The following is an 11,921-nucleotide window of genomic DNA, read 5'->3' on the forward strand; positions in this document are numbered from 1 at the left end:
CTGTCGCCCACGGAACCCATTGATTGGCCGGGAGAGCTTAGGGGGGCGGAGCCAGCAGACAGGAAGTCAGAGTGTGTGTGAGAGTGTGTGAGTGAGAGTGTGTGTGAGTGAGAGTGTGTGTGAGTGAGAGTGTGTGTGAGTGAGAGTGTGTGTGTGAGTGTGTGTGTGTGAGAGAGAGTGTGTGTGTGTGAGTGTGTGTGTGTGAGAGAGAGTGTGTGTGAGAGAGTGTGTGTTTTGAGAAAGAGTGTGTGTGAGAGAGTGTGTGTGAGAGAGAGTGTGTGTGAGAGAGAGTGTGTGTGAGAGAGAGTGTGTGTGAGAGAGAGTGTGTGTGAGAGAGAGTGTGTGAGAGAGAGTGTGTGTGAGAGAGAGTGTGTGTGAGAGAGAGTGTGTGTGAGAGAGTGAGTGTGAGAGTGAGTGTGAGAGCATACCTGGGGGCCAGGTAACGTTGGTGTTTCCATGGGGGGATTTGGCACGAGGGGGCCAGCTGTCGCCCACCGAACCCATTGATTGGCCGGGAGAGCTTAGGGGGGCGGAGCCAGCAGACAGGAAGTCATAGCGACCAAAGGGAGAATCCTCCAGACGCAGCCCAGATGACATGGCACCTGGAGACACAAACACACTGTTATATAAACACACACCACAGCCAATAACCCAGAGCACCAGGACACAAACACACTGTTATATAAAACACACCACAGCCAATAACCCAGAGCACCAGGACACAAACACACTGTTATATAAAACACACACATACACACCACAGCCAATAACCTAGAGCACCAGGACACAAACACACTGTTATATAAAACATACACCACATCCAATAACCCAGAGCACCAGGACACAAACACACTGTTATATAAAACACACACATACACACCACAGCCAATAACCTAGAGCACCAGGACACAAACACACTGTTATATAAAACATACACCACATCCAATAACCCAGAGCACCAGGACACAAACACACTTATATAAAACACACACATACACACCACAGCCAATAACCTAGAGCACCAGGACACAAACACACTGTTATATAAAACATACACCACATCCAATAACCCAGAGCACCAGGACACAAACACACTGTTATATAAACACACACCACAGCCAATAACCAGTCAGTCAGTCAGCTCCTAAATAACTATTATTACCTGTAGATCAGTCAGTCAGTCAGCTCCTAAATAACTATTATTACCTGTAGATCAGTCAGTCAGTCAGCTCCTAAATAACTATTATTACCTGTAGATCAGTCAGTCAGTCAGCTCCTAAATAACTATTATTACCTGTAGATCAGTCAGTCAGTCAGCTCCTAAATAACTATTATTACCTGTAGATCAGTCAGTCAGTCAGTCAGCTCCTAAATAACTATTATTACCTGTAGATCAGTCAGTCAGCTCCTAAATAACTATTATTACCTGTAGATCAGTCAGTCAGCTCCTAAATAACTATTATTACCTGTAGATCAGTCAGTCAGTCAGCTCCTAAATAACTATTATTACCTGTAGATCAGTCAGTCAGTCAGCTCCTAAATAACTATTATTACCTGTAGATCAGTCAGCTCCTAAATAACTATTATTACCTGTAGATCAGTCAGTCAGTCAGCTCCTAAATAACTATTATTACCTGTAGATCAGTCAGTCAGTCCGCTCCTAAATAACTATTATTACCTGTAGATCAGTCAGTCAGTCAGCTCCTAAATAACTATTATTACCTGTAGATCAGTCAGCCAGTCAGCTCCTAAATAACTATTATTACCTGTAGATCAGCCAGTCAGTCAGCTCCTAAATAACTATTATTACCTGTAGATCAGTCAGTCAGTCAGCTCCTAAATAACTATTATTACCTGTAGATCAGCCAGTCAGTCAGCTCCTAAATAACTATTATTACCTGTAGATCAGTCAGTCAGTCAGCTCCTAAATAACTATTATTACCTGTAGATCAGTCAGTCAGTCAGCTCCTAAATAACTATTATTACCTGTAGATCAGTCAGTCAGCACACACAGAGACGTACCAGGCCACACACAGAGACGTACCAGGCCACACACAGAGACGTACCAGGCCACACACAGAGACGTACCAGGCCACACACAGAGACGTACCAGGCCACACACACAGAGACGTACCAGGCCACACACACAGAGACGTACCAGGCCACACACACAGAGACGTACCAGGCCACACACACAGAGACGTACCAGGCCACACACACAGAGACGTACCAGGCCACACACACAGAGACGTACCAGGCCACACACACAGAGACGTACCAGGCCACACACACAGAGACGTACCAGGCCACACACACAGACACGTACCAGGCCACACACACAGAGACGTACCAGGCCACACACAGAGACGTACCAGGCCACACACAGAGACGTACCAGGCCACACACTGAGACGTACCAGGCCACACACTGAGACGTACCAGGCCACACACAGAGACGTACCAGGCCACACACAGAGACGTACCAGGCCACACACAGAGACGTACCAGGCCACACACAGAGACGTACCAGGCCACACACAGAGACGTACCAGGCCACACACAGAGACGTACCAGGCCACACACAGAGACGTACCAGGCCACACACAGAGACGTACCAGGCTTGTGCTCCAGAGGGGAGTTAACGGACACGTCCAAGGCCGTCCACTTCTTCAGGCGAGACTGAGGCTCCTTAACACCAGACCCCGTGTCAAGGCCGACATTCAGGTTAGAGTTCAAGCCTGGAGAAGACCAGAGTATTGTAGTATTTCAGATACACACAGACAGAACTACGTAGACACCAGGATAAAACACTGTCTAGAACTACGTAGACACCAGGATAAAACACTGACTAGAACTACGTAGACACCAGGATAAAACACTGTCTAGAACTACAGAACTACGTAGACACCAGGATAAAACACTGTCTAGAACTACAGAACTACGTAGACACCAGGATAAAACACTGTCTAGAACTACAGAACTACGTAGACACCAGGATAAAACACTGTCTAGAACTACGTAGACACCAGGATAAAACACTGACTAGAACTACGTAGACACCAGGATAAAACACTGTCTAGAACTACGTAGACACCAGGATAAAACACTGTCTAGAACTACGTAGACACCAGGATAAAACACTGTCTAGAACTACAGAACTACGTAGACACCAGGATAAAACACTGTCTAGAACTACAGAACTACGTAGACACCAGGATAAAACACTGTCTAGAACTACAGAACTACGTAGACACCAGGATAAAACACTGTCTAGAACTACAGAACTACGTAGACACCAGGATAAAACACTGTCTAGAACTACAGAACTACGTAGAACTACAGAACTACGTAGACACCAGGATAAAACACTGTCTAGAACTACAGAACTACGTAGACACCAGGATAAAACACTGACTAGAACTACGTAGACACCAGGATAAAACACTGTCTAGAACTACAGAACTACGTAGACACCAGGATAAAACACTGTCTAGAACTACAGAACTACGTAGACACCAGGATAAAACACTGTCTAGAACTACGTAGACACCAGGATAAAACACTGTCTAGAACTACATAGAAACCAGGATAAAACACTGTCTAGAACTACATAGACACCAGGATAAAACGCTGTCTAGAACTACAGAACTACGTAGACACCAGGATAAAACACTGTCTAGAACTACGAACTAGACACCAGGATAAAACACTGTCTAGAACTACAGAACTACACTGTCTAGACACCAGGATAAAACACTGTCTAGAACTACAGAACTACGTAGACACCAGGATAAAACACTGTCTAGAACTACAGAACCACATAGACACCAGGATAAAACACTGTCTAGAACTACAGAACTACGTAGACACCAGGATAAAACACTGTCTAGAACTACAGAACTACATAGACACCAGGATACAACACTGTCTAGAACTACGTAGACACCAGGATAAAACACTGTCTAGAACTACGTAGACACCAGGATAAAACACTGTCTAGAACTACAGAACTACGTAGACACCAGGATAAAACACTGTCTAGAACTACATAGACACCAGGATAAAACACTGTCTAGAACTACAGAACTACGTAGACACCAGGATAAAACACTGTCTAGAACTACAGAACTACGTAGACACCAGGATAAAACACTGTCTAGAACTACAGAACTACATAGACACCAGGATAAAACACTGTCTAGAACTACAGAACTACGTAAAACACTGTCTAGACACCAGGATAAAACACTGTCTAGAACTACATAGACACCAGGATAAAACACTGTCTAGAACTACAGAACTACGTAGACACCAGGATAAAACACTGTCTAGAACTACAGAACTACGTAGACACCAGGATAAAACACTGTCTAGAACTACAGAACTACGTAGACACCAGGATAAAACACTGTCTAGAACTACAGAACTACGTAGACACCAGGATAAAACACTGTCTAGAACTACAGAACTACGTAGACACCAGGATAAAACACTGTCTAGAACTACGTAGACACCAGGATAAAACACTGTCTAGAACTACAGAACTACATAGACACCAGGATAAAACACTGTCTAGAACTACAGAACTACGTAGACACCAGGATAAAACACTGTCTAGAACTACAGAACTACGTAGAAACCAGGATAAAACACTGTCTAGAACTACGTAGACACCAGGATAAAACACTGTCTAGAACTACATAGACACCAGGACAAAACACTGTCTAGAACTACAGAACTACGTAGACACCAGGATAAAACACTGTCTAGAACTACGTAGACACCAGGATAAAACACTGTCTAGAACTACAGAACTACGTAGACACCAGGATAAAACACTGTCTAGAACTACAGAACTACGACACCAGGATAAAACACTGTCTAGACCTACAGAACTACGTAGACACCAGGATAAAACACTGTCTAGAACTACAGAACTACGTAGACACCAGGATAAAACACTGTCTAGAACTACGTAGACACCAGGATAAAACACTGACTAGAACTACGTAGACACCAGGATAAAACACTGTCTAGAACTACAGAACTACGTAGACACCAGGATAAAACACTGTCTAGAACTACGTAGACACCAGGATAAAACACTGTCTAGAACTACAGAACTACGTAGACACCAGGATAAAACACTGTCTAGAACTACAGACACCAGGATAAAACGAACTACAGAACTACCAGGATAAAACACTGTCTAGAACTACAGAACTACGTAGACACCAGGATAAAACACTGTCTAGAACTACAGAACTACGTAGACACCAGGATAAAACACTGTCTAGAACTACAGAACTACGTAGACACCAGGATAAAACACTGTCTAGAACTACAGAACTACGTAGACACCAGGATAAAACACTGTCTAGAACTACGAACTAGACACCAGGATAAAACACTGACTAGAACTACGTAGACACCAGGATAAAACACTGTCTAGAACTACAGAACTACGTAGACACCAGGATAAAACACTGTCTAGAACTACAGAACTACGTAGACACCAGGATAAAACACTGTCTAGAACTACAGAACTACGTAGACACCAGGATAAAACACTGTCTAGAACTACGTAGACACCAGGATAAAACACTGACTAGAACTACGAACTAGACACCAGGATAAAACACTGTCTAGAACTACGTAGACACCAGGATAAAACACTGTCTAGAACTACAGAACTAGACACCAGGATAAAACACTGTCTAGAACTACAGAACTACGTAGACACCAGGATAAAACACTGTCTAGAACTACAGAACTACGTAGACACCAGGATAAAACACTGTCTAGAACTACAGAACTACGTAGACACCAGGATAAAACACTGTCTAGAACTACAGAACTACGTAGACACCAGGATAAAACACTGTCTAGAACTACAGAACTACGTAGACACCAGGATAAAACACTGTCTAGAACTACAGAACTACGTAGACACCAGGATAAAACACTGACTAGAACTACGTAGACACCAGGATAAAACACTGTCTAGAACTACAGAACTACGTAGACACCAGGATAAAACACTGTCTAGAACTACAGAACTACGTAGACACCAGGATAAAACACTGTCTAGAACTACGTAGACACCAGGATAAAACACTGTCTAGAACTACATAGAAACCAGGATAAAACACTGTCTAGAACTACATAGACACCAGGATAAAACGCTGTCTAGAACTACAGAACTACGTAGACACCAGGATAAAACACTGTCTAGAACTACGTAGACACCAGGATAAAACACTGTCTAGAACTACAGAACTACGTAGACACCAGGATAAAACACTGTCTAGAACTACAGAACTACGTAGACACCAGGATAAAACACTGTCTAGAACTACAGAACCACATAGACACCAGGATAAAACACTGTCTAGAACTACAGAACTACGTAGACACCAGGATAAAACACTGTCTAGAACTACAGAACTACATAGACACCAGGATACAACACTGTCTAGAACTACGTAGACACCAGGATAAAACACTGTCTAGAACTACGTAGACACCAGGATAAAACACTGTCTAGAACTACAGAACTACGTAGACACCAGGATAAAACACTGTCTAGAACTACATAGACACCAGGATAAAACACTGTCTAGAACTACAGAACTACGTAGACACCAGGATAAAACACTGTCTAGAACTACAGAACTACGTAGACACCAGGATAAAACACTGTCTAGAACTACAGAACTACATAGACACCAGGATAAAACACTGTCTAGAACTACAGAACTACGTAGACACCAGGATAAAACACTGTCTAGAACTACATAGACACCAGGATAAAACACTGTCTAGAACTAAAACACTGAAACTACGAACTACGACACCAGGATAAAACACTGTCTAGAACTACGTAGGATAAAACACTGTCAGGATAAAACACTGTCTAGAACTACAGAACTACGTAGACACCAGGATAAAACACTGTCTAGAACTACAGAACTAAAACACTGTCTAGAACTACCAGGATAAAACACTGTCTAGAACTACAGAACTACGTAGACACCAGGATAAAACACTGTCTAGAACTACGTAGACACCAGGATAAAACACTGTCTAGAACTACAGAACTACATAGACACCAGGATAAAACACTGTCTAGAACTACAGAACTACGTAGACACCAGGATAAAACACTGTCTAGAACTACAGAACTACGTAGAAACCAGGATAAAACACTGTCTAGAACTACGAACTAGACACCAGGATAAAACACTGTCTAGAACTACATAGACACCAGGACAAAACACTGTCTAGAACTACAGAACTACGTAGACACCAGGATAAAACACTGTCTAGAACTACGTAGACACCAGGATAAAACACTGTCTAGAACTACAGAACTACGTCTAGACACCAGGATAAAACACTGTCTAGAACTACAGAACTACGTAAAACACTGTCTACACCAGGATAAAACACTGTCTAGACCTACAGAACTACGTAGACACCAGGATAAAACACTGTCTAGAACTACAGAACTACGTAGACACCAGGATAAAACACTGTCTAGAACTACAGAACTACATAGACACCAGGATAAAACACTGACTAGAACTACGAACTAGACACCAGGATAAAACACTGTCTAGAACTACAGAACTACGTCTAGAACACCAGGATAAAACACTGTCTAGAACTACGTAGACACCAGGATAAAACACTGTCTAGAACTACAGAACTACGTAGACACCAGGATAAAACACTGTCTAGAACTACAGAACTACGAACTACATACACCAGGATAAAACACTGTCTAGAACTACAGAACTACGTAAAACACTGTCTAGAACTACACCAGGATAAAACACTGTCTAGAACTACAGAACTACATAGACACCAGGATAAAACACTGTCTAGAACTACAGAACTACGTAGACACCAGGATAAAACACTGTCTAGAACTACAGAACTACGTAGACACCAGGATAAAACACTGTCTAGAACTACAGAACTACGTAGACACCAGGATAAAACACTGTCTAGAACTACAGAACTAGACACCAGGATAAAACACTGTCTAGAACTACAAAACTACGTAGACACCAGGATAAAACACTGTCTAGAACTACAGAACTACGTAGACACCAGGATAAAACACTGTCTAGAACTACAGAACTACGTAGACACCAGGATAAAACACTGTCTAGAACTACAGAACTACGTAGACACCAGGATAAAACACTGTCTAGAACTACAGAACTACGTAGACACCAGGATAAAACACTGTCTAGAACTACAGAACTACGTAGACACCAGGATAAAACACTGTCTAGAACTACAGAACTACGTAGACACCAGGATAAAACACTGTCTAGAACTACAGAACTACGTAGACACCAGGATAAAACACTGTCTAGAACTACAGAACTAGAGACACCAGGATAAAACACACTACGTAAAACACTGTCTAGAACTACAGAACTACGACACCAGGATAAAACACTGTCTAGAACTACAGAACTACAGAACTACGACACCAGGATAAAACACTGTCTAGAACTACAGAACTACGTAGACACCAGGATAAAACACTGTCTAGAACTACAGAACTACGTAGACACCAGGATAAAACACTGTCTAGAACTACAGAACTAAAACACTGTCTAGAACTACCAGGATAAAACACTGTCTAGAACTACAGAACTACGTAGACACCAGGATAAAACACTGTCTAGAACTACAGAACCAGGATAAAACACTACGTAGACACCAGGATAAAACACTGTCTAGAACTACAGAACTACGTAGACACCAGGATAAAACACTGTCTAGAACTACGAACTACGACACCAGGATAAAACACTGTCTAGAACTACAGAACTACGTAGACACCAGGATAAAACACTGTCTAGAACTACAGAACTACGAGACACCAGGATAAAACACTGTCTAGAACTACAGAACTAGACACCAGGATAAAACACTGTCTAGAACTACAGAACTACGTAGACACCAGGATAAAACACTGTCTAGAACTACAGAACTACGTCTAGAGACACCAGGATAAAACACTGTCTAGAACTACAGAACTACGTAGACACCAGGATAAAACACTGTCTAGAACTACAGAACTACGTAGACACTGTCTAGGATAAAACACTGTCTAGAACTACAGAACTACGTAGACACCAGGATAAAACACTGTCTAGAACTACAGAACTACGTAGACACCAGGATAAAACACTGTCTAGAACTACAGAACTACATAGACACCAGGATAAAACACTGTCTAGAACTACAGAACTACGTAGACACCAGGATAAAACACTGTCTAGAACTACAGAACTACGTAGACACCAGGATAAAACACTGTCTAGAACTACATAGACACCAGGATAAAACACTGTCTAGAACTACAGAACTACGACACCAGGATAAAACACTGTCTAGAACTACAGAACTACGTAGACACCAGGATAAAACACTGTCTAGAACTACATAGACACCAGGATAAAACACTGTCTAGAACTACAGAACTACGTAGACACCAGGATAAAACACTGTCTAGAACTACATAGACACCAGGATAAAACACTGTCTAGAACTACGTAGACACCAGGATAAAACACTGTCTAGAACTACAGAACTACGTAGACACCAGGATAAAACACTGTCTAGAACTACATAGACACCAGGATAAAACACTGTCTAGAACTACAGAACTACGATAAACACCAGGATAAAACACTGTCTAGAACTACAGAACTACGTAGACACCAGGATACAACACTGTCTAGAACTACAGAACTACGTAGACACCAGAATAAAACACTGTCTAGAACTACAGAACTACGTAGACACCAGGATAAAACACTGTCTAGAACTACGTAGACACCAGGATAAAACACTGTCTAGAACTACAGAACTACGTAGACACCAGGATAAAACACTGTCTAGAACTAAAGAACTACGTAGACACCAGGATAAAACACTGTCTAGAACTACGTAGACACCAGGATACAACACTGTCTAGAACTACAGAACTACGTAGACACCAGGATAAAACACTGTCTAGAACTACAGAACTACGTAGACACCAGGATAAAACACTGTCTAGAACTACATAGACACCAGGATAAAACACTGTCTAGAACTACGTAGACACCAGGATAAAACACTGTCTAGAACTACGTAGACACCAGGATAAAACACTGTCTAGAACTACGTAGACACCAGGATAAAACACTGTCTAGAACTACGTAGACACCAGGATAAAACTGTCTAGAACTACAGAACTACGTAGACACCAGGATAGTAGAGAGACATCTTGATGTACCAGGACACCCCCTGGACAGGACACTAGACTATCTCCTGTTTCTGTAGTGAGACAGCTTGATGTACCAGGACACCCCCTGGACAGGACACTAGTCTATCTCCTGTTTCTGTAGTGAGACAGCTTGATGTACCAGGACACCCCCTGGTCAGGACACTAGTCTATCTCCTGTTTCTGTAGTGAGACAGCTTGATGTACAGGACACCCCCTGGACAGGACACTAGTCTATCTCCTGTTTCTGTATGGAGACAGCTTGATGTACCAGGACACCCCCTGGCAGGACACTAGTCTATCTCCTGTTTCTGTAGTGAGACAGCTTGATGTACCAGGACACCCCCTGGACAGGACACTAGTCTATCTCCTGTTTCTGTAGTGAGACAGCTTGATGTACCAGGACACCCCCTGGACAGGACACTAGTCTATCTCCTGTTTCTGTAGAGAGACAGCTTGATGTACCAGGACACCCCCTGGACAGGACACTAGTCTATCTCCTGTTTCTGTAGAGAGACAGCTTGATGTACAGGACACCCCCTGGACAGGACACTAGTCTATCACAACAGGCCCCCTGGGTGTGAGGGCCCTACTAAATGATCAGATATTTCCTTCAGGCATCATGAAGGCCTACCTAAAGGGAAGTTGGTAAAGGAGCCCATGTGGTTGGGCTCCTTCTGCAGCTCAGATGCATTCTGGGGCATGTAGTTGTCCATGTAGGACTTGAGGGGCTGGTGGGCGGGGTTCTGCTTCAAGAGGGAGTGGTCGAGGTGTTGCGGAGGCTGCATCATCGACTGGGACGAGCCAATTGGACGGTCCTGCACACAGAGAAGGGAGGGGTTAGACGGCGGCACAGACAGACTGTACTATAGACTAGTATCGGAAAATAACCAAGTTTGACCAGACAGACGGACAACACCGAGAGACAGACAGACAGACAGTCAGTCTGTACTATAGACTAGTATCGGAAAATAACCAAGTTTGACCAGACAGACGGACAACACCGAGAGACAGACAGACAGTCAGTCTGTACTATAGACTAGTATCGGAAAATAACCAAGTTTGTGTATAACATGCAACACAGACACAGAGAGACAGACAACACCGAGAGACACACAGAGAGACAGACAACACAGAGAGACAGACAACACAGAGAGACAGACAACACAGAGAGACAGACAGTCTGTACTATAGACTAGTATCGGAAAATAACCAAGTTTGTGTATAACAGACAACACAGACACAGAGAGACAGACAGACAGTCAGACAGACAACACCGAGAGACACAGACAGACAACACCGAGAGACAGACAACACCGAGAGACAGACAGAAAGACAGACAACACCGAGACAGAAAGACAGACAACACCGAGACAGACAGACAGACAACACCGAGAGACAGACAGAAAGACAGACAACACCGAGACAGAAAGACAGACAACACCGAGACAGACAGACAGACAACACCGAGAGACAGACAGACAACACCGAGAGAGACAGACAGACAACACCGAGAGAGACAGACAGACAACACCGAGAGACAGACAACACCGAGAGACAGACAACACCGAGAGACAGACAACACCGAGAGACAGACAACACCGAGAGACAGACAGACAGACAGC

General features: G+C 43.2%; 1 protein-coding gene across 1 annotated transcript in view; it reads right to left on the reverse strand.

The window, feature by feature from the left end:
• LOC135532299 (trinucleotide repeat-containing gene 6A protein-like) overlaps positions 1–11,921 on the reverse strand; it is a gene marked incomplete at its 5' end in the record, with an annotated part of 63,547 nt that overhangs the window by 21,097 nt on the left and 30,529 nt on the right. The window contains 3 exons of the mRNA XM_064959867.1: positions 429–602; positions 2,615–2,737; positions 10,931–11,114. Of these exons, the coding sequence (XP_064815939.1) occupies positions 429–602; positions 2,615–2,737; positions 10,931–11,114 (481 nt within the window). The remainder of the gene's footprint in view (positions 1–428; positions 603–2,614; positions 2,738–10,930; positions 11,115–11,921) is intronic.

The sequence above is a fragment of the Oncorhynchus masou genome, unplaced genomic scaffold, assembly GCF_036934945.1.
Source record: "Oncorhynchus masou masou isolate Uvic2021 unplaced genomic scaffold, UVic_Omas_1.1 unplaced_scaffold_1808, whole genome shotgun sequence".
Taxonomy (NCBI): Eukaryota; Metazoa; Chordata; class Actinopteri; order Salmoniformes; family Salmonidae; genus Oncorhynchus; species Oncorhynchus masou.